The 23,747-nt window shown below is 37.7% G+C and overlaps 1 protein-coding gene across 13 annotated transcripts in view; it reads left to right on the top strand.

Annotated features, from left to right (window-relative positions):
• Positions 1-23,668, top strand: part of NR2C2 (nuclear receptor subfamily 2 group C member 2) — a 37,044-nt gene extending 13,376 nt beyond the window's left edge. For 5 of the 13 annotated variants that reach the window (XM_051627187.1, XM_051627176.1, XM_051627177.1 and 2 more), the window contains 11 exons: positions 707-886; positions 1,622-1,769; positions 3,337-3,451; positions 3,813-3,946; positions 5,350-5,527; positions 7,609-7,730; positions 8,232-8,371; positions 11,248-11,385; positions 12,886-12,991; positions 15,093-15,345; positions 18,750-21,186. In XM_051627187.1, the coding sequence (XP_051483147.1) occupies positions 707-886; positions 1,622-1,769; positions 3,337-3,451; positions 3,813-3,946; positions 5,350-5,527; positions 7,609-7,730; positions 8,232-8,371; positions 11,248-11,385; positions 12,886-12,991; positions 15,093-15,267 (1,436 nt within the window). In that variant the 3' untranslated portion in view covers positions 15,268-15,345; positions 18,750-21,186. Of the gene's footprint in view, positions 1-706; positions 887-1,621; positions 1,770-3,336; positions 3,452-3,812; positions 3,947-5,349; positions 5,528-7,608; positions 7,731-8,231; positions 8,372-11,247; positions 11,386-12,673; positions 12,865-12,885; positions 12,992-15,092; positions 15,347-18,749; positions 21,187-22,800 lie in introns of those variants that run through there. The other 8 variants (XM_051627188.1, XM_051627181.1, XM_051627179.1 and 5 more) reach the window with 7 other exon arrangements.
• Positions 23,669-23,747: the final 79 nt, after the last annotated feature.

Genomic DNA, 23,747 nt, shown 5'->3' with positions numbered 1-23,747 from the left:
AACCATGCAATAAACATGTCTCCTACAAAATTCTACCTGATACAGGAAAACACTTCTTAGTGCTCTCTAAATCTCCCATTAGATTTTGGTCTTTTGCTATCAAAGAAATAGGCTAGTAGAGATCTAGTGAATCCTCAGTGATTCAGATCCATGCAGTAACAAGAGGTCTACAAGGTAAAATTTGTACAAGCCAAGGAAGCAGACTGTGCTTACCCACTAGAGACACCTTTCTGTCTCTCTGTCTCATTTTTATTTTTTTAAGTGTTTATGTAACTAAAACATATGTTTATATGTTTAGGCATTTTAAATTAAGATTGTATTACATTTTTTATTGTAAAATTACTTATATTCTGAAATTACTTACACTTTTAGCTTGTATGTTCTCTTAATGCATCCTAAATACACAACAGCAAATAGAACTGTACCTGTACTTGCCCAGCATGGAAACTACCACTTCACAGGCCTCTCATTCAGCAACAGACTTAGCCTTCCTCTCTTCTCTCCACTCTCCTACCATAAAGTCCTGACAATAGATAAATGGGAAACATCCTGTAGGACTTTAACAATGATTTCATGGCCCAAAATGATGGTAAGGATGCAAAATAAATTTAAAGAGTGACTTTTACAATGTTTCACTTACTTGAGGTAAATGTTTTTATGCTAAAATACAAGTAGTTTCCTTCTGATAACAATGTATGTTTCCTAGGTCGTCACTATGGTGCTGTCAGTTGTGAGGGATGCAAAGGCTTCTTTAAAAGGAGTGTGAGGAAGAATTTGACCTACAGTTGTCGTAGCAACCAGGACTGTATCATCAATAAACACCACCGGAATCGGTGCCAGTTTTGTAGGCTTAAGAAATGTTTAGAGATGGGCATGAAAATGGAATGTAAGTGTTGAATACCCAATATGATACTGTGCCTACCAAATACTGAATGTGGGGTCTACCACTTTTTAGTGTCTCCTCTCCATTTCAGTGTATGTTGCTTGAAGGAAACAAAACTTTCGGCAGCCAAAGCACCTACCATACCTTTATTTCATCACTGTTTTGGTTTCAAGGTGCAGTAGTAATTTGTTTTGAGCCATGTCTCAGACTGCTGTAGTCTTTGAGGAGCCCAGTTAGATCCTCAGTTGAAAAGGCAAGTTACAAACATGGTGTATGTTTATAATACAAAATATTTTAACATGATTGGACATAAATCTGATTCTCATATTTCATGTTCAGGATCTGCTTTCCTTCAGGTTTCTTCTTGATGCTTTTTCATCCAACGATAGTAGATGATGTTCTACCTGTAAAAAAATAATTAACAGTTTGAAAGCACATTTTGCAGAATGTTCCATCTTATTAAAAGCCAGTGAAATAGCCAGGTGTGACTCCAGTTCAGCAAAGCTTAAAGAAAATTATCATTCTGTGACTTTCTTCATTTAAAAATGTACATTATCACAGGTATAGTATAACTGGAGCCTGTGTTTCTTGTGTCTTTATATTAATTTGCCACCGATGCACTGAGCTGGTGCACCACCAAAACTGTGCAAACTCAGGTCCCACTGCGAGAATTTTACTTTCTTTTTGTATTTTTCAGTTGAATTAATTCCTTTCAAATCTGCATGTTTCCATTTTTAGCGGTTCAAAGTGAGAGAAAGCCTTTTGATGTGCAACGTGAAAAACCAACCAACTGTGCAGCTTCCACTGAAAAAATCTATATCAGAAAAGACCTACGAAGCCCTCTAATAGCAACTCCAACATTTGTGGCAGATAAAGATGGGACGCGGTGAGTACCTCAGTTTCGTGGGTCTCTTTAAGGTTATTTGTACATATTACTTTGCTTTAAAGAGTTGGACAGAGAAGAGCTCCAATTCAACAAATCATCTGTTTGCACTACCAAGAGCAACCTAGATTGCTCTGCTTCCCATGAAAGTTCTTATGGCTTAGTATAGCTGTGTGGTTTTCAGTTCAGAGCTGGCTCTTGTCCAGCCTGGTCAAAGCACTGGAGGGCAAATATGTGATATTCAAGCCCAAAGCCCATGGGCTCAGACCGGTGAGTTCAGGGTAGCCAGTTCTCTGAAGCCACATCTGCAAGTGGCAGACTCAGTCTTCGTTCCAAAAACAGTAGTAAAAGAGACTGCAAGTGACTGCTGATTCAGATCCCAAAAGACTGATTTCAGCAATAGCAAAACAACAAGCAGCTTCCTTTTACTATATAGCAGATATTCCAAGATGGTTCTCGTGCTCTCAGTTGTCTCCAGGGCAGTGGGTGTGGAAATGTGTATCATCATACACAGGGGCAAGATTGTCTTCTTCTGAGTAGAATTAAAAAACAGCTCTAGGTTAAATACTACATTTTTAAAACTGTAGGTCCAGTTAGTTTATGAATGGATAATAACCACCTAAGGATATTGGATCTCAGTATTCAGGTTTTTTTATATATGTACACTTATATTTGTTAAACAAATGATACTGCAGTTAGGAAGACCAGGCTGCAGGTTTCTCGGGACATTGCTTTTTTGGTGTTCTTGTTTGCAGCACAGGCCTATAGATAATATTATAGTCAGTAAGTGTGACTATCATTTATGTAGGATGCAGATTTGCATAACATGTGATAATCTGTTGCCTGTGGTAGTTCACAATGTTTGTTGTTAGTCCCAGACCCCTTAAACTTTAAATTTGCTGGGACCCTAACCTGGCATGCCTGCATTTCTCTTGAATTATGCAGACTTTGAGAGTCATATGAGTAACAAATAAACTTATCTTTGCTGACTGCGAAGACTTCCCACTGTCTCCTTAAATTACATACAGCAAAGGGAAAGGATGTTTGATCAGAAAGTAGCAGAAGTAAAGGCAGCGGGGATTTTTTGCAGACCTTGATGACATGATTGTTTATGGCTGCATTTTGGAATGTAAAGGATATTTTCTTGACATAATTTTTCTTTTCACCGCTGTGCATTGTACAACTTGGAAAGCACAGCTCTGCCTTTCTCCAAAGTCTAATGTGTGATTCTAGAGTTAATAAGTGACTTCTGAGAGCATGAGAAGACAAGAACTTTTATTAAGTCATAATAAACTGGCATAAAAAGATAATGACAGAATATCGATTTGGGAAGTTGTAATTAGATTTACACAGGAAAGGAAAACTTAGTCCAGTCTTTCTGTCTTTCCAGGTACTTGTTGGAAACTGTTTCAGAAAGACTTAAGTCCTTATGAATAAAATCTGAGCTTCATTAAATTGTTAAATTAGAACTTGGTAACCCCTTTTATTCTGAGATAGGTTGTTACATGTTTACATTAAACATCTAATGTTACATGTTACGTGATTAACATTAAATGCTATTGACTGTCAGATGCCGTATGCTTTTGAGCAGGTCAGCAGGTCTTCTTGACCCAGGAATGCTTGTGAATATTCAGCAGCCTTTGATCAGGGATGATGGTACAGTCCTCCTAGCTGCTGACTCCAAGGTATTATGCTTTCAGCTACGTTCTAAACATATATATTTGTTTGTTCAATTTATTTTAGTTATATACATAATAATTCTTGCTCTTGAGAAGATAAGGTTGGGATAAGTATGAAGTTCTGTACAGCTGGAGGTAATAAGCTGACCAACGGGAGCATGATTCTGTTTCATGGGCACATTTCTGCAAAAGGTCACCCACAGGTAGTTGCCCAAAGGATACATGAAATGGGGCCAGTATCAATGAACACAGTAGGGTTTAAAGGTCATTGTGAGCCATTGGCCTTTCTGTAGGGGTTCAGGATGAAGGATTATGTATGTTATATTGCCTCTAACTTTTATCTACTAAAGTGTTTCTTCCTTTTTAGGCTGAAACAAGCCAGGGTGCTTTAGGAACACTAGCAAATGTTGTAACATCTCTTGCTAATCTCAGTGAGTCACTAAATAACGGAGATACTTCTGAAGTACAACAAGAAGAGCAATCTGCAAGTGAGATTACACGGTATGCATTTATACTTGCTTTTTATATTCTGTATGGTGTATACTTAGTGTCATTCATTGAAGTAACTTGGCATTATGATACCAAACACAGTAGAGATTGCCCCCTGCTTTGAAACACAAACATAATTATTTAGAAATCCAAGTTTGGCTGTTGTCCTCTTGTGATCCATGTCCTGTGTTATAAATACAGTGTTCTGAGGCTAGACCAGATTTCATACTTGGAAAAATAATAAATTACTAGTATGTGACCTTGAGAGACACTGAGAATAGCAATATTTAGGTACTGTTTTAACGGATAGGCTTGCTATATGGAAGCTTCTCCTGTGCAATGCTCATGCCCTTAGCACTGCTCTTTAGGAGACTGTGTTACTGCAGATTTGTTTTTGAGATTGTGCTGCCATAGTACTTGCTAATAATGTAGAGAAAATGTAGTTCAACTAAGATGAAAAATCTTTTTCTCACATTTAGAAAGAGTTTAAAGTCTTTGTCTTTATTAATGAGAAAAATGGGGGAAATTAACATGTAATCTTAAAATTTCCAGAGGAGCTTGAAGTGTGTGAAATGATATTTAAAAATACTTGCTGGTGCAACTTCAACTTAGGACAACCTTGTCCTCTGTCTTTAAAGCAGAAAAAAAAAATATCCAAACCCCACCCCCCAAAAATTATTGACAAAAGTACTGGCACTGTAATACTGTCCACTGGTATGAAGTAGGAGCACAAAATTAACCTTTAAATCTCAGCTCTGTTGTCCCAATAAGGGATTTTACACTGCCTTACTCCAGCAGTGGCTCAGCTCCAGCTCAAGTTTGAGGGAGTCCAGGGACCAGTCTCTCTTACGTTAGTGTCATAAGGTTTCTAAGGCTCAGTCTATACTGTGAGATCAGGTGTGCCTGAACATATCTCATCTTAGGGGAATGGAACTCCAGGCATGTTGTCCAGAGGAGTATTACACTGTTCTCCACTGTTCCAAGAGAACTGACATCAAGGACAGGGACTGCAGGTTGTTCTCCAGAGTGCATCTGGTCTGTTATCCTCACATAATCTGTTAAACATTCCAAGGTGAGAAGGAGGGGATAATGAATGGTGAGCACAAGAGACTTCTTTCCTATTAAAATACTAGCATAAAACTATCAGAGCAGGATTTACAGTAGTAGAGTGCTTCTCTGACAAGGGAGATCTTCTATTAGTGATAGATGGGCAGATCTATTCCTTTTTTTAACACCTGAACAGTACAGGCAGGCCAGGTTGTAATAAAAAGTCTGACCTTGTGTCTTAGCATAAACAACTCCTTTATATGTTACCTCTAAGTGGAAATGCTTTATAGTGTTTAATTTGACTGCTATTGTGAATTATTTTTATTAATATGGAAGCACTCTTTCATTATTTATTTGTTTTTTTTCAGGGCATTTGATACTTTGGCTAAAGCACTTAATACCACAGATGGTACAGCAGCTCATAACTTGGCAGATGGGATGGATCCTACAGGAGGAGGGAATATTCATGTAATCAGTAGAGATCAGTCAACACCAATTATTGAAGTGGAAGGACCACTACTTACAGATACACACGTCACATTTAAGGTACTTCTTTAAATGTCTTACTAAACAAACTAACACTTAGATATAAACCAAAATTAGTTTACTGTGTTTGCTTTATTCTTGTATTTAATTTTGGCAACATATTCTAGGCTAGCATCTCCTGTTACAAAGCATCTAATACAGTTTTCACTCCTGCATGCTGTAGCTAGAGAGTTTGGTGTTAGTTCACAAAGCCTTTTCATCAACAGACGGATGCTTTAAAATTTATTTCACTTTCCAGTGCTATTGATAATAACTTCCCTGATGATGCTTAATGCATTTCTAATTCTAGATAGTGTAAAGCTTCCGCCTGATGTTGTCTACCTGGATTTCTGTGAGGACTTTGACACTGTCTCCCACAGCATTCTGATGAAAAACCTGGCTGCTCATGGCTTGGATGGGCACACTCTTTTCTGGGTGAAACACTGGCTGGACGGGCCCAAAGAGTGGTGGGGAATGGAGCTAAAGCCAACTGGTGGCCAGTCACCAGTGGGGTTCCTCAGGGCTCAATGTTGGGAGCACTTCTTTTTAACATCTTTATCAATGATCTTGATGAGGAGATAGAATGCACCTTCAGTCAATTTGCAGACACCCAAGTTGGGAGGGAGTGTTGATCTGCCTGAGGGTAGGGAGGCTCTACAGAGAGACTTGGACAGACTGGATCAATGGGCCCGAGGTCATTTGTGTGAAGTTCAACAAGGCCAAGTGCCAGGTCCTGCACTTGTGCCACAACAACCCCATGCAAAGCCACAGGCTTTGGGAGAAGTGTCTGGAAAGCTGTCCGGTAGAAAGGGACCTAGAGGCTCTGATTGACAGGTGACTGAACACGAGCCAGCAGTGTGCTCAGGTGGCCAAGAAGGCCAAGGGCATCCTAGCCTGTATTAGAAATAGCATGGCAAGCAGGATCAGGGAGGTGATCGTGCATCTGCAGTTGGCATTAGTGAGGCCACACCTCAAATATTGTGTCCAGTTGTGGGCACCTCAATACAAGAAGAACATTGAGGTGCTGGAACGTGTCCAGAGAAGGGCAACAAAGCTGGTGAAGGGCCTTGAGAACAAGTCTTATAAGGAGCAGTTGAGGGAACTGGGGCTTTTTAGGCTGAAGAAAAGGAGGGGAAACCTCATCAGCTTCTGCAGTTAGCTGAAAGGAGGTTGAAAAGAGGTCGTCACTGGTCTCTTCTGACAAGTAGATGGTGATAGAACACGAGGAAATGGCCTCAAGCTGTGCCAGGGGAGATTTAGACTAGACACTAAGGAGAACTTTTTCACTGAAAGGGTTGTCAGACATTGGAACAGGCTGCCAAGGAGGTGGTTGAGTCACCATTCCTGGATGTGCTTACAAGTTGCCTAGATGTGGCACTTGGGAATATGGCTTAGTGCTGGACTTGGTAGAGCAGGGTTAGTGGCTGGACTTGATGATCTTGAAGGTCTCCAACCTAAGGAGAAGTTACAATGGCTACTTAAATGCTTGTTGTTAGGCCACTGGAAAAGATTTTGCATTTCAGAGATGTTTCAGCCTCAACTGAATGTAAACAAACAAGTTGGTAACAGAGCGCAATACATGGTAAGGGTGTTCATATTACTGAAATCAGATTGCACTGTTTCAAGAAATACAAAGATCATTACTGAAATAAGTAACACTTAATGTAGTCAAACTTTTCTTATAACCTGCTTATTCCCATTAATGGTGTCATGGTAGATTCCTATTTCATGGCTTTCCTGTTTTAGATATTTAGATTCTGGGTTTTATTTTGCTGCATTTAAGAAGTTTTAAAAGATCTTTTATAGCACTATGATGCCAGCCAGCACTCCACAGAGCAATGAAAGCTGTCAATTTCATTATTATTAAATGAATATGAAGCATTTTAAAAGGAGACCTTGGAGCTCTCTCCCATGTAATTTCTTGTCTCCTTGCCAGTAGTTGTGAGTTACTGAATACAGTTTTCCTTTGACAATTTCTTGTCACACCATTGCTTACAACAGACTGAGAGTAGCTTGCATGTTTTCACTGGTTATTTCATTGATAATAAAGATGGTTTTATGTCTGAGCTGTGTCTGTGGTCCTGTACTTCTGTTTTTTGCAGCTGACGATGCCCAGCCCGATGCCCGAGTACCTGAACGTGCACTACATCTGCGAGTCAGCGTCACGGCTGCTCTTCCTCTCTATGCACTGGGCCAGGTCCATACCTGCATTTCAGGCTCTTGGGTAAATGGACATATTCTGCTGAACAGTTTGCTTTCTAACTAACTTAAGCACTGATGTGAACACTTTTCAGCTATTATGAATTTTTAAATGATGATATTGTTTAATTTCTAACAAATTCCCTAAAACGTTTGAAGACTATGCAATGTTCTCCTTTTTGAAGAGTAAAATAGAAGATGGCAGAGGAGGGGATAACTACAATATCTGATGTTGCTACGGCTACAGAAGCTAAAGCCGAATCAAAAGCAAGCATTTAATTTCTAGAATTGTATCTTGGTAAAGAACTGGTGAGCACCATTTTACAGATAACCTGAAATGGTTTCCTGTAGTCAGCCTACCACTACTTCCTGCTTGTTGAAATACTTGTAGTATGCCAATATGCGCCTTGTAATGACGCAGTTTGCAATGCATTAATTATTATTAATTGTTAACATAATTCCAGACAGGATAGTACCAACCTGATAGGAAGACTGCTTCAGTTGTTTGTTTTTCTACCACGTGTAGGCAGGACTGTAACACCAGCCTCGTGCGTGCCTGCTGGAACGAGCTGTTCACCCTCGGGCTGGCGCAGTGCGCGCAGGTGATGAGCCTGTCCACCATCCTGGCAGCCATTGTCAACCACCTCCAGAACAGCATCCAGGAAGGTACGTCTTCAGCATCTGATTCTCTGTGTTCAGTCCTGTCAGCACTGCAGGGACCTTTTGGTCATGTTTCTCAGTGTGTTTCCTGATCGCTGACAGAATTGTTCCTCAGGACCCAGGGGAAGGAGAAGCCTTCTCTTGTATCATTTCCTTTTCCCTGGAGATCTACAACTTTTGTTGCACTGACCTCAGAGAGATCTCTGTGGAATGTAAGTGTCCATAGAAAAAGCAGAGATCAGGCTGGAGGACATACTCTGCCTTCTGCAGCTGGCTGGCAGTGCAGAGAAAGACAAGTACATCCCGAAGTTGGGTGTCCTCACAGAGCTTTCTGCTGTCCAGATATAATTTTTGTCCCTCTTAGAATAATGATATCTTCTAAACCACACCAGAATTTTTTCTTTCCAGAACTTTTCTCCTCCTTTTTCCACTGTAAAACTATATAGCATTTGCCAAGTTTCACAACAAGAGTATTCTTGCAAGTACAAAGTTTTTGGTACTGCTGTCATGCAATAACGATTAACATGTTTTGAAGTTAATGCTCTGAAGCATTTAACATCCTATTTTCCTGGCACTCTTAGGAAGATTTATGTAATTTAATTTTTTTGTTCAGTGTTGACCTATTGATAATAACTATATCTAGAATGGATGATGATCTATTATGATTGCTTTTTTTTTTCATTCTTTCAGTATGCTCCCAATCAATATAATTGATTAGTGTGAGAATAACATTCCATTTTTAATAGGAAAAAAACCCCAATACTAGCAGTTTTAAACTCTGCAAGCACAGCATATTATGTGAAAGCTATCTTTAAATTTAAATGTGAATTAAAGGCAGTTACAGAATACTATTTGGTACCAATTTGTTTGATCCTTTGTGGTCCCATTATTGTGCACATAGCAAAAAATGGAAATAGGCTTTTACCGAGGAGAGTAAAACTTAATTTTAGACCTATAAAATGTGCAAAAGCAGATAATCTGAAAAAAAAGTTATCCTTCAATCCTAATGAAGTACATTTGTTTTTATTTACTTTATTAGCCTCATTATTATAAAGTAAATTAGACAGAAATTTACTTCTTAATTGGATAGCAAGTTTTCAGAATTAATGTAGGGGTTGGGGTTGGGGTTTTTTTTGTTGGTTTGGTGGGGTTTTTTGTCAGATTGTTGGGGGTTTTTTTGTAATTTAAGAGACTCTGGACAGCTCTCAAAATATAATGAACTGGTGCTCCTTTCCTGCACAGAGAGGCCAGAGTTTAAAAGACCAGCAGGGAGGTGTGCACATTCATTCTATGTTCTCCAGAGTTAGGCTTATAATTATATCTCTGCCAGAGTAAATACTAAATATTCCATCTACACCCCAGGCAGTGACTTTGTGGAGGAGTAAGTGGTGGGGCTGTTACAACCTTAAGCTGGTTCCACTTCTCTTCTGTATCTCAAAAAAAGAAAAGAAAAAAAATGTGTTCTATAACCTGCATGTCCAGTCATACTGTGTTATCTGGGACTGGCCAAGAAAGAGGAGGGGGTTTTGATTATTTGTTTTACTCATCTATTCTGCAAAGTTATCATGTTGTGTATTATAACTTTAAAATTAAAAAAGAAGTGAAGACATTTAGTATTTTAATCTAGGAAACATATTAGTGATGAAGCTATTTGGAAACTGGAATTCAAGTTCACTTTTCCTGAGTATATCTGCACCATTGTTTCCCACTTAATACAGAAATAAAATAATTACATCATGTCTACCTTAATCCATCTTGAGGAATTAAAAACTCATATAACAATTAATGTATTTTAGAAATGTAATGCTTTCATTATTATTTCAAGACATTGTGCAGAAAATGTTTATTCTGTTCAATCTTTTTTTTGCAGTTTCAGAAAACATGTAAAATAATAATAAAGTACTTGAAAGATTCAGTTTAAGGCACACAGGTCTAAGCAATCATATACACTAATAGCTGTACAGACAAAGGTAAAATATTTAAGTTATATGAAATACTAGCATTAGAGATTATGACTGAATTAAAATTATTCTAATGTATTTCTCAAGGAAAGGTTTTATCCCCTGTGAATTGACTCATCTCTGAAGTTTTATAATAGTAATTTTATATTCAAAAATTTATCTTAGTGTAATCTCCAAGGTTTTCATTCTTGGACTAGTCTGCAGGTATGCAGCCAGAGAGAAGGTATGTTTACCAAAACATAAAACTCTCCCTCCCTTGCTGAGCATCTAATACCGCTCAGTTGTAACTTACCCACAAATGATACAAGATGTTTTTAATCAACATTTTAGGAAACAATGTGAAGGCAGCAAAAGGAATATGATGTGTCTAATGATGGAAGAATCGGTGTGTACCTATGTGATTGAATTTACCCCATTGGAAGGAAAAAAGACTATTTATCACAGTAAATGAAAAATTAATTTCTACAAGTCAGAGGAAAAAGTGGCACTGTCATTACTTCTCTTGAATTCACTTCTGGAAAAGTTTAACTCAGTGTCTTTTGAATTTAAAATTGGGGTTGCATGATAGCATCTGTTCTGTGCTTCTGTTCATTCCCAGGGTCACTCTGGCCATTTGTAGAATAATTAATCATCATTTGAGAGTCTCAGCACAGAACAGTACAGCACTGGGATAAGACTGGTGTGGCAGATCATGCTGTACTGGCAAAGTTATGCAAAAGAGTTAACATTCTGTTTGACAGCACTAGCTTTATAAATCCTCACTTCCATAATCATTCAGGCATCCTTGTAAAGTGGTTTTAAGATAGCAAATGACACAAAAGACTTTAAAATGTCACTTCACTTATTTTTATAAAAGGATGTTGGTTAATGTATCAGATGTGCTTGAGCTGACACAAAAGAGTAAGCAATGTCTTTTTGTAGATAAACTCTCTGGAGACAGAATAAAGCAAGTCATGGAACACATCTGGAAGCTTCAGGAGTTCTGTAACAGCATGGCCAAGCTTGATATTGATGGATATGAGTATGCATACCTTAAAGCTATAGTCCTCTTTAGCCCTGGTAAGGAATTTAGTAACCATCTCTTTTTAAATAACAAGCAGTCATATGTTACATTTAGCAGTTTTTAAATGAGCCTAATGTATTGAAGTGAGGCTGATCTGTTAAGCTGCAGATAAAATGATTGTTCCATAATGATTTATCACAAACAGTGTGTGTTTTTAAAAAAACTTTGGAGCAACATATCCATGTTATTTACATTTCCAACATATCAGGTATTTCCTTGCAAGCACCTTAGAAGACTAGATTCTCAATTATTTCAGCTGAGAATCTATGCGTAATAAGTCATCTGGGATGTGTTCTAGTAATATTAGGGAAGTAAATGGCAGGAAGGATCAGAGGAAATGCATTCTAGCAGTGACAAAACCAAATTGGCTGAAATTTTAATATTTTTAATACACTCATATGAGGGATTGCTGAAATATGAGCAGAAAGACCACTGTATTTTACGTGGAACTTCCACAAAATCTCCAAAACTAAATGTAAACAAGCTGTGTTTCATTTGTTACCAAAAAAAAATTACAGTGGGCAACTAAAATATGATCAACAGTGTTTATAAGATATGAGGACTTAATCTAAGAAGACACATGAGATTTTGTGGAGTGATAAGGTAAGGACATTAAAGAAATGGAAGTGACAGTCTCTTCAGGAAAGGTGCAGAAATGTTCCTAGAATGCAGGAAGGTTAATTTAAAACTGCTGACAGGCTGAGTCAAGGATAGGGAAATTCTTGCTCAAAAATGGGAGTTATTTACTTTAACTCAAAGGTGTTTACCACTTGGAATTTAACAAAATACAAAGAAAAGGAATATCTGGTTATCAGAGGGGCTGGGGGGTTGTGCATTGGTGTTATTTTTCTCTTTGTAATAAAATTTGCTTTAATTAGAAGACACTGGTGTCCTGAAATTTGCTTTTGAAATTTTTTTTTTGCTTTTTATTCAAGTTGGGGGAGCAAGAAACTCTCCAAACTCAAGCTAGCTCTGTCCCGTTTCAAGGGAAGAGCAGTTGGAACACAACATTGAAGGTATTTGAGCATAGTCAGATATGTGGTATTAACTGGTTTGTTTGGTTTTTTTTTCCTGATGATGTAACTGGGAGGAGCTGAGCCATCTAGACTCAAAATACTAGAGAGACTTGGGAAGGTCAAGGAACTGATCTGTCCAGAAAGCAGCCCTGGCTGCTGCTGAGTCAGCATGTTCAGTCAAAGTCAGAGGCAAACACAAGGGACAGTTAAAAACGTAAGCTAGGAGGGTCATTGCCTGCAGTATTAATGCTCTGCCACTTTCTTGTAGATACACACAGCTAAGGAGAGGAAATTGAGCAAGGTAATTCTGAAGCAGGAAGCAAATGTTCAATTGAGTGGTTTCCTTTATACAGCTAAGGTGTTAACCATCACAATGCAAGAGAAATATTTAAATGAAATTAAATGTGAGAATCTTATAACTACATATATTTAATAATGTATAGGGAAACAATCGACATACAGAAATGTTTTTTTCTTTAGATCACCCTGGTCTCACCAGTTCAACCCAAATAGAAAAATTCCAGGAGAAGGCACAGATGGAGTTGCAGGACTATGTTCAAAAAACCTATCCAGAAGATACTTATAGGTATTTATTGTCTATAGTACCCAAAGTAATGTTGTGGGCTGTACTGGCAAAAGTACAAAATACCATCATACCATACCATGTAAAAATTTCCTTTTTGACACCTGTACTTTTTTGACTATTAATGAGAAAGAGCTAGAACCTTGTTCATAAAAGCCAGTAAGTTTGTTTAAATATAGGTAGAAACAAGAATAGCTGTCTAGCCTCTTCCACATAACTTGAGTACTTTATTTCTTTGAGTCTTTTTTCTTGAGAGGTCCATTGCCATGTTTAAAAAAGTAAACAACTTACTTTATTAGAAGTCTCATGAATAACTGCCTCAAACTTCTTTAATTCAAGCTGCCTCCTTTTTCAGCAGGCTTTGAGATAATAAAAGGTGATTATCATCCTTTATATGTTTGTCAAGTTACATATGCAGAAAAGTATTAAAACTTGAAACAGTGAGGTTTACATGTGGGCAACAGGAACCAACTCTCTAACTTCTATTTATAAAAAATTCCCACATCCTATTTATTTTCTTCTTAATTTTTTTCCTTTTTCTCTTTGAAAGTATGTTCCCTCAGCTGTTCCTGTTTCTTATTTGCTAGAAATAATTATTATATTTTCTAATAATCTCCATCAAAACTATTTTAAATTTCATCAACACAATTATTCTCTGCACTGCAAGGGAAATTTTAACTTCTGTGTAGCAATATATCCTAGGACATACCCTTTTACTGTGAAAGGTATCTCCATGCAAAGAAGTATCTGCCATACCTGTAAGCAAGGTTGGAGGGTAGTGTAACTGTAAACAAACAGAAGCCTGTAAAATAGATCTTCACCCACCTCAGAAACTGGTTTCTGCACTGATCTTACAGTGTTAACATTGCATGGGGCAATAGAAGGGGCATCAGGATTCCCAGTTACGGGCAGGGAAGATGGGATTCTCTGCTTCAGAAATATCCTCAAATCCCACATTCTTCTTCTGCGTAAAATTCAGTTATTCTGGTTTGCTGCATGAGAGCTGGATATCTGCCATAAGAAGAAACAGATTTTTTTCCATGTACTTCTCTTTAATAGTGGCTAAGGGAAAAAAAAATCAGAGTTACGTTTCTCAGACAATGTCCTGTATTTTAATTGATACTGTCTGTATCCCCATGCTCACCCACAGATAAGTTTAGAGTACAAATCTGATGATTTATGGGCAACTGACTGCTGGCATAAATTGAGATAGAAGCAGAAGTGTTATAATTTTCACAAAAACAGCAGCATAGCTTGAATCCTTTTGCAGTTTTTCCCTAAAATTTAGAAGATGTGGTATATGAGCAGAAGGGACCTTATGTATTTTCTCAATGGATAACCAGGCATTTTCCAGAGGCCTGTGTTCAGTGCTGCCTAAGGTTTGCTATTACATGGCTCTGGTTCAAGAGATGTACTTGTTTTGGCTTTTGTGATCTATGTCTGCCATGTAAACACAGCAGATGTGCTTTCATCACTGTCCTAAACTTCAAATGCATTAGAAGTCCAGAAATTCAATACAATCACTTCATTATGTTGGATGTCTGTTAACATCCTGGTACATTAAAAAATCCCAGCATTTGGCAACATGTATGAGTACCAGCACATCCCTCCAAATTCCTTTTCCCATCAGAAGCAGATGCTCTTATTTCTTTTTATACATATCCCATTCTTGCTATGTGATTTGTCATTAAGTTGCTAAGCAACTGAGGGCTCTGCTAATCAAGCATTTTACTCTTAAAATTGTGTAAATGGTCTCACTAGTCAGTAGGAATACTATTAGTCTCAGCATTGTCTGAACTATGAAGTGCTTTCAGAGCTGGGAATTTGAAAAGCAGACCAGACCTGTTTGTAGATACACCTTGGATCTAAACAGGGCACAAATAAGTCCTTTTCATTGGAAAACCATGAAGAAAGATGATGCCTTCATTTCACTTGCAGGATAGAATAGTTACCATTATTTTTATGGTAGCTCAGTTAGCTTTCATTGCCTCTTTATTCCCATTAATGAGTTATGGTACTAATAAAAGCAGATCCAGCTCTTTAGCCACAAAATATCATTAACTGGTATTATTTGTATTTATAACCCACGGAACTTCTTTTTCAGGCTAGCCCGGATTCTAGTTCGCCTGCCAGCTCTTAGGCTGATGAGCTCTGGCATTACTGAGGAACTCTTTTTTACTGGTCTCATTGGAAATGTTCCCATTGACAGCATAATCCCCTACATTCTCAAAATGGAAACAGCAGAATATAATGGTCAAATAACTGGCACGTCTGCATAGTGGGAACAAGACAACTTGATGGATCAGAGTAATTTTCATAAAAACATACAATTACGAAGTTAAAAGACTAGCATTTTGGTATGTACAAATATTTCCAACTTCTTGTCAGTTTCCTGTCAAGATTTCTCCTTGTCTGTTTGCTGACGTTGACAAAATCTAAGCAGCTATTAAAAGACCTGCTATAGGACCTTTTCTGCCACAAGGAATATTTTTGATGCCTTTCATTTAAAAGGCTATAGATTACTGAAAATCCTTTTCACATGCTTTGTATTTAAAGATTATCAGTGGTTAAAAATAAGAGTTTTATAATATCAGAGATTAGTAATAAAATTACTCTAAAAGTAAAAATAACAGTATGTATATATTTAAAAATGTCCTTGGAATTAATATCTAATAAATGCCAGGGTATAATACTAGCACTTTGTAAGCACTTGTCAACATAACAATGTCATCAACATCCTGCTGATGAGTATGGAAAATGAAAAACATTGCCTGTCCTTAGTCAAAATGCTAGGGACTTTGTGACAATGTAGAATGCCACAGGAGACAATCATTTATTCTACAAAAAGTCATTTGCTCTTATGTTGTGCATGGAATATTAATGTGGATTCTTAAATCAGATATCCACATTATATGAAACTATACTTTTCAATTGTTGCAGTTGTGATTCACAGTACAGTGCAGTCATAGTGACTGTTGTGTGCTACAGAATTACCCAAAGTAGGAGAAAAAATGAGTTTCTTGCCACAGTAATAATGAAATATTCAGATTCCTAAAGACTATTCAGACCAACACAGGGATGACAAATTTTATTCTAATGGAAGCCTTTTGATTGTGGGGTAAATCGGTCATTAAGTGGAAGAAGTAATTTTCAAGTAGAGCTGTGTGATGCTCTTTGAGTATGCTCTTTGTATTTCCAAATTTACTCCTTCTCTCTGTATTCCCAAACACCCTCATCATCCAGCCAGAGGTTCAATTTAAAACCTTCAATGTGTAGAACCTCTGGCTGCCATCAAGGGGATATTGCAAAGCTTTCTTACTTTATTTCTGCCCCCCTTTCTCCCCTTCCCTGACTGAGCACTCCCAGTTTTGCAGTGCTCTCAACCTTCCTATGGCTTGGTTTAAAACTGAAATGTAGTTAGGATTTACATTCAGTCATGTGCAATTGCAGTTGAAGACTGATATACCATGAAGTTACAGAATTAACTACTTTTTCATTGTCTAGTGTGGTGAGCCATCAACGTGCTTTCTAGCATTGGCCATTAGCTGCAAGCATTGCTTTCATTTTAGTGTAATTGATTATTGTTGACATTAAATATTTTAAGCAATCAAAGTTTAAAAAAAAAAAGTCAAGGCAATTAATACCTTCATCTGATCCTAGTTCATTAGATACATCCATTATTTTAATTATTTTTATGGTAGAGCTATTTTCTACTTGTGTATTTTTATGTTACAAAAATCTATTGGCAAGTTCAGCACTTCTGGTTCACTTCAGTTACTGATGTTTGTGTCTTTTAAGGGTCTGAGTTGTAGCCAAAAGACTTTAAGCAGCTCTAGATGAGGCTTCTGATGTAGTAAAAGTGTTGCCCTGGTATATACTTCATTCTCATTAGGAGGCTCAGGCTTGTAGCACTCATTGTAGCTCAGAAGACTATTTAATTTTACCTTCTGGTTGCATTAAATTCTTCTACAGTTACCATTGTTACTTGGTTCAGACTCTCCTGTCTCTAAAGGCTGCTCCAGAGAGCCCACTATGAATGCAGAAATGTGTAATACTGCATTTTCCATTTCTCTGGGCTTTTGCTATAGTAATGAAACTGCCACGTTTTAATGTGATGGGAGCTCTGCACTCTGAATGTGAAACCAACCCGAATGCAGCATTTTGTACTGGTTGTTTTACTGCAGTGTAGCTTCTTGTGTGATGGTGTCAACACTTCTGATGCAAAGTCTCTGTTTTAAGGGTATACAACTTAAAGATTAATTGTGATATTAACATCAGAAGAAGTAGCTACCTTGGAAAGAGTTGTGGCCATTTTTGTTACAATGTAAAATGTTACTGGGTTTTGTCTATGGTGTTACACAAGCACTATGCATTGAATTACTGTGATATTTTTCATTGCAAAAAAAGATTATGCATTTTAATTTGATTTCAGTATTTTATAAAAATAATTTAAACAGAAAAGTAAGCATTGTTGATGACAAATGAAATATTTCTTAGCAAAAAAACTATCAATTGGAATACTTTTTACCAAATTTCAGTACACGTGAGCTGGCTTTTTTTATTATAAACCATCATTTCAACTTCCAAATTTTTCAAGTACAAGGGCATTTTCTGTGCAAAAATTTGTTTTCATATTTTTTCTTACTTCTGTTGTAAGCATAATGGTTCAGGAAACCAAATAAAGCCACTACAGTTTTTTGGGAACAGAGGGATTGCATGAAATAAAACTTAAAATGTGTGCATTGTATCACATTTGTAAATCCAAATGGTAAATATCATGCAGCTCTGTTTACAAATAAACTACACTCCCTAAGAATGCAAGACCACATAATGCTGCCCGTGATCCATCTCTGGTGGTCACTTACTCTGCAAATAGTTCCCTGAATTTTAGGGATAACATACTAATTTGTATAAATGAAGTAACGACAGTGCAGTCCATATCTAGGTTTTATTTATTATGCATGCATTTAATAGAGGAAATTAAGCAGTTCCATACTTAAGATTCTGATACTATCACCTAAAAGGTATCAAGTCTTTATCTGCATAGCATCAGCATGATTTGCTGGATTGCAGTAGTCATAACCAAGCTAATTTAGTTCTTATGCCATTAACAAAAAGTACTTTATCTAGCTAGATCCTGTTTGATTTACAGACTACCAGTTCGTGTTGTAGAAGTTTGGATGGCAGATGGTAAATGCCAGAGCTTAAGGAATATTCAGACTCTAAAATGCTTTGCATTTTTTCATATTAGCTATAAATAATAAGATAGATGTGATAACCTAACACTTCCTTCTCATGTGCTGCTCAAGGGCTGTTCTAAAAATGAGCCAAAGATGTGGCATGTGATGGAGAGACACTGAATGGAATCACTTAAAGCACTGCCATATAAAGGTATAAATAAACCACCTTCTCCAGTGCAGTAGGGCTGGTTTGCACAAAATGTCAAGTGTAATCACAGATTGGTTGAGGTTGGAAGGGGCCTTTGGAGCTCATCTCATCCAACCAGTCTGCTCAGGCAGGGCCACCTACAGCCAGTTGGTCAGGACCATGTCCAGGTGGCTTCTGAGTATCTCTTAGGACAGAGACTCCACAGATTCTCTGGGCAACCTATGCCAGTGGTCAGTCATCCTCAGCCTGAAAAAGTGTTTCTTGATGTTTGAGGGAACCTCCTGTGTTTCAGCCTGTGCCCAGTGCCACTGGTCCTGTCACTGGGCACCACTGAGAAGAGCCTGACTCCATCTTCTTTGTACCCTCCCTTCAGGTATTTGTACACATTGATGAGATCCCCTCCTGAACCTTCTCTTCTTCAGGCTGAACAGTCCCAGCTCTCAGTCTTTTCTCAAATGTGAGGTGCTCCAGTCTTTTCATCATCTTCATGGCCCTTTCTTGAACTTTCTCCAGTACGTCCATGTCTCCTGTACTGAGGAGCCCAGCACTCTAGCCTTGCCAGTGCTGAGTAGAGGGGAAGGATCCCCTCCCTCCATCTGCTGTCAACAACTGGTCTAGTGCAGGCCAGGATACCATTACCCTTCATTGTGGCAAGGGGCTGTTGCTGGGTCATGTTCAAGTTGGTGTCCACCAGGACCCTCAGGTCCTTTCTGCCAAGCTGCTTTCCACCTGGATGGCCCCGAGCATGTTTTGGTGCCTGGGGTTTTACCTCCCCAGGGGCAGGACTTCATGCTTCCCCTTTTTGAACTTCATGAGGTTTCTGTTGGCCCATTTCTCCAGCCTGTTGAGGCCCCTCTCAGTGGCAGTACGACCCTCTGGTGTACAAAGCAGTGAAGCTGCTCATCTGTCAGTGATCTAGGTGTAATGTAGCAGTGGAAATATTTTAGCTCATTGAAAGATTTTTCTTTCTGTGTATGTCCATTGGCAGAAGATGTTCAAGAGGCACAGAACTGATGAAGGGATTATTTCTGCCAACAGTTTAGGTGTTGCTTAGTAGCAACAGAAGAAAGTGGGCCTTGCAACGTTGTTCTTGCTCTATGTTAACCTTTGACATTATTTTCAGCCTCTTCCAGTCGCTGGGCTTTCAGGCCACTCTTAACATACCAACTGTAGAACAATGTACACAGTACAGCTGCAGACTGAAGCAAGTTTTAAACTATCTGCAGAAAATCCTACAAGGCTGATGGAGGTAGGGTTGTTCCATCCCCCCTACCAGTAACTGGATAATGGTAAAAGGCTAAGCTTACTAGGTTTACTTTTAAATTAGTTTAATTTTGTTTCTTCTTTGCAAATGCAAACTTCTGCTTATTAGTATGGGAGAGGACAGTTTTTATTATTGAAAACCATTTATTGATTTTAAGTATGGAATACCTTGTCTTTATAAAGGCCAAATTTCAATGCCAAACTTGGGTTCCCAAGCTGGGAGTAAATGCATCACAGTCTGTGTGTGATTCTAAGGAAAGTGACATCTCACTGAAGCTTTACTTAGTGCCTAAAATTCACGTTATCAGTTCACACTTATCAACGTGTAGGAGCATTTTGAGTTAGCTTTGAAATACTGATTTTTATTGCATTTGTGACAAGGTCAGGCAAGTATACTACTTTTCTTCCCTTAATTTACTTACATGGGAATAAAGAGACACAGAACAAAGACCATGTGCAAAAGTCATCTCTCTCTGCCTATTTACACTGTCAATTAGAAAGACTGCTTTTGGTCCCACTGGAGTTACTCTGGCATGAAGCTGGTACAGGAGGAAAAAGTAATCTCCAAGGTGAGATCCTTCAAAGAGATCATACAGCCTTTATTTTAGCTGCCTTAAAATGTTAGATTATTAAGGACACTTAGTTTTCAGAGCACTCTAAGGCAACAAACTATTGTTGGTCACCACTGATTACTTGGTATCATTTAGCAAGTCTCTTTCTACCATCATCTGAAGCACCTGGGCCTGAGGGCAGCCCGAACACCTCCAGTGAACACCAGTGGCTCAAGACTTTTGTGCTGCAACAGCTGGCTCTGCAGTGTCATTACAGCACCCTTTGGTACTATATTCTGAGGTGTGAGAGGGAAAGCAAGTCAGGGCTGAAGTTCTTATTGTTTGATGAAAAATGCTCTAACCCCTCTTGTTAGATAATGCTACAACCCTACTTCTGCTGCAGTCAGTGTTAGCAACATGATATGGGAAATAATTTGTGAAAAAAAAAAAAAAAAAAATAGAACATTGTTTATACTGAGGTTGCAAGTTAAAGTAAAATTCTTTGTAAAGTTTAAAAGCTCTAAATCTAAATATATTAGACTTGGAAAACATCAAACCCCAGAATTACCTTATTACTGAGCTTTTTGCTGTGAAGTCATGCTGAGTTCCTCACAGATAATACTGTCATAATGTTCCATAATTCCACCAGCCTGTTTTGTCCTCTGAGTTAAATGACTGCTTTGAAAATAGCTTCTTATTGTTAAATTCATGCCTGTCTTCCTTCTTTTTAAAGGGTTTGATAGTTTTTTACACATCTTCATTTTGTGCCTCCCACCATTGTGCATTTCTGCATGTTCAATTCTAAAACTCACTTGAGCAGCTAATGCATATGTACATAGTTGTATGTGTCTATGAATGTATATGTTTATACCTATCTGTCTAAATATATTCTGTACAGTGTATAGAATGTGTGCAGTGTATATATTAATGTACATAGGAGATGTAGCCATGTGTTCATACCATTCTATATGTAAAAGCTTTTTATTCATTTGCTAATCCAGAGCTTCCTAGTTTTCATTTCTTAGCCTAAACTAAGCCTCGCTTACCCAGGTAAAGCCTCACGAGTTTCAGAGCTTTGCACCTTTTTCTAAACCCAGCCTGAATTGAGTATTTTCTGTTCAGAACAGACATATACTCCATGAATTTTCTGGCTTTCACATTACTCCCTTTAACTTTTCTCCTTTGACCTGTAGAAGTCTGCCAGGGAATAGTTCATTGACTATGTAATGACTGTTAAAAATAAATCAATACATAAATAACTACAGCCATGATACATATTTCCCTGTTTTCAATATATACTCATTCTCTTTCAGCCAACTGAGAGACTTTTTCGTGAAGTTTCTTTTTGCAGTGAAACTTGGAAAGAGATTGATTTTAAGTCTTCAGCAGTGGCAAATTCACAGAGAAACAAGCTGCCCTGTGTCATTATACTGTAGCACACAGAACAGGATGCAGTGGATGCTATTTAAAAAATCAATACTCATATTGCAGTAACGATAACATGAAACTAAACTGTTAGTTAAACAAAGACCATGCCCTCTGCTCAGTGAAACAATGGCGTTGCTGTCACAGTGGTAATTAAGTAAGAGGGAAATTGCAGCTTGTTCATTTCTTAGATCGCAAGCACCGGCTTAGGATTTTTGTGATGCATTTCAGTGGTATATTCACTTTCCAAAGTTATTCTCTTTATTGTCTAACTTAAATTAAACCAAGCTGGTTAATTTAGTTGTCAGACTAATGGCCATTTTCAGGTCCAGTCCTTGCCTAACTCTCTAATCCGTGCAGCTCTTGCAGTGTGTGTGTGAAGTGTCTACTGCTCCCATGGGAGCTGAGAAATGAAATTAGACCTGCAGTAAGACAGGTTATTACTCATAGGGAGTATTCAAACATTTCAATTAGCAAAGTATAAGTAGTTCTTGTACCTTTTCCCTTATGATGACTTGAGTTACAAAGGAAGCTTTCTGTGAAAGTAATTTTATGAACTTTGTGGGGTTTTTTTAAAGCATTTCACAAATCATGCAGGGGAGTAGCTCAGTAAGTCTTGTTGCTGTCAGATTGAAAAGAGGAAGAGGAATTTTCTGGACATTTATTTCCACCTTTTGTACTCAATGTGGCAAAGACAGACACCAGTTAAAATATTGTGAGCTTCTTGCATGCTTAAAGGAAAACAAGTCTCTCAGAGTCAGGCTCTCTGCTTGGAATTCTTTGCTATGAAAAATGCTGAGAACATTCTGTTTCTTGCTGTAGTGTTTAGTAAGCGTTTGTAAGCCTTGTTTCAGATACGGAAAAAACCTGTAAAACATCCAATTAAACACTTCAAACCTTATTTTTGAGATTTTCACCAGGAAAATTATTTAATGGCAGGAATTCCTGTGACAGATGGTCCTTCATTGATGTCTTGACAATCAGTGCTGTTTGAACACTTGCTTTCCTCTCTGAAAGCAGAATGGAAACCTCAATGTCTTATTAATGTCTTGGTACTGCAGCAACTTAGGAAGCCAGTTGGGGTATTGATCAGGATTGAATCCGTTTACTAACTCAATTGTATTTAGAAAAAAGGGCATACTTTAAAATTGTGAACTTGTTTCATATACTCTTTGTATCCTAAAGGACAAAATGGTTTCACATTGAAGTGGCAAGAAAGGCTGTGTTGTAACGTTGTGTGGGAACTGTGGAATGTGACACCAGCTTTTCTGTGTGTGAGCGCGGAAAGGGAAGCCACAGCACACCGCAGTACCTGGCTTCTGTACGTCTGGAATGATCTTAGAGAAATGATAATGAAGCACAGGGCCATCTTAAAATATTTTCATTTGTTGGAGGTTAAAAGTAGGGCTGAATAAATTTAAAATAAAACGGATATTCTTTAAAAAGAAAACATGTTATGTAGAGAGCATGTATGTTAAATTTTCATACTGGAATCAGTATTTAATGTGGGAATATTTTTAATAATTAATCTGTACTCCAAAATACATTGCAAGCCAGTGTTCAGTTTCATAACTGAAAAACTGCACATGGTCTAAGTGTTTTATCTATTTAGTGTAACAGGGAGTTCTGAGCTCCTACAAAAACAGCCAATTTTTATAAGCAGAATTATCTACTTTTAATTCCTTGGGACATTTTCTGGAAGTCTTTGTTCATTATAATTTAGAAAACTTGTTTATGTTATTGTATTTTAATTTCAAGTTCAAAACCTTGCAAAGTTTTTAATTTCTCACAGCTTTTGTGAAATCAGCATTGTTATGTGTGATAGCATTTAAAAATAATAGCATGTTCTTTTTTAATCTGAATTTTATATCTAATCAGTGTCTTCAGTCATGAAGAGGAATTTGCATTGTTGTGTTTGTATATAGAGTATTGCAGTGCATGATTTAGCTTATGCATTTTATTAAATGCTGTTTAAATGTGGCATTATGTTGTTGTGGCTTAATACTACTGCCTAAACAAGGTTTGTACCATTAAAGTGAATTACAAATATAAATGCATTCCTGAGTTTTATTTTTAAGTTCACATATTTCTTAAAACATTAAGTGTTGAAGCTGTGTTACTGCACAGGGAAA

This window comes from Apus apus, chromosome 9 (assembly GCF_020740795.1).
Source record: "Apus apus isolate bApuApu2 chromosome 9, bApuApu2.pri.cur, whole genome shotgun sequence".
NCBI lineage: Eukaryota > Metazoa > Chordata > Aves > Apodiformes > Apodidae > Apus > Apus apus.
Note: the sequence above shows the minus strand (reverse complement) of the source record. Positions and strands in the feature narration are given on the sequence as shown.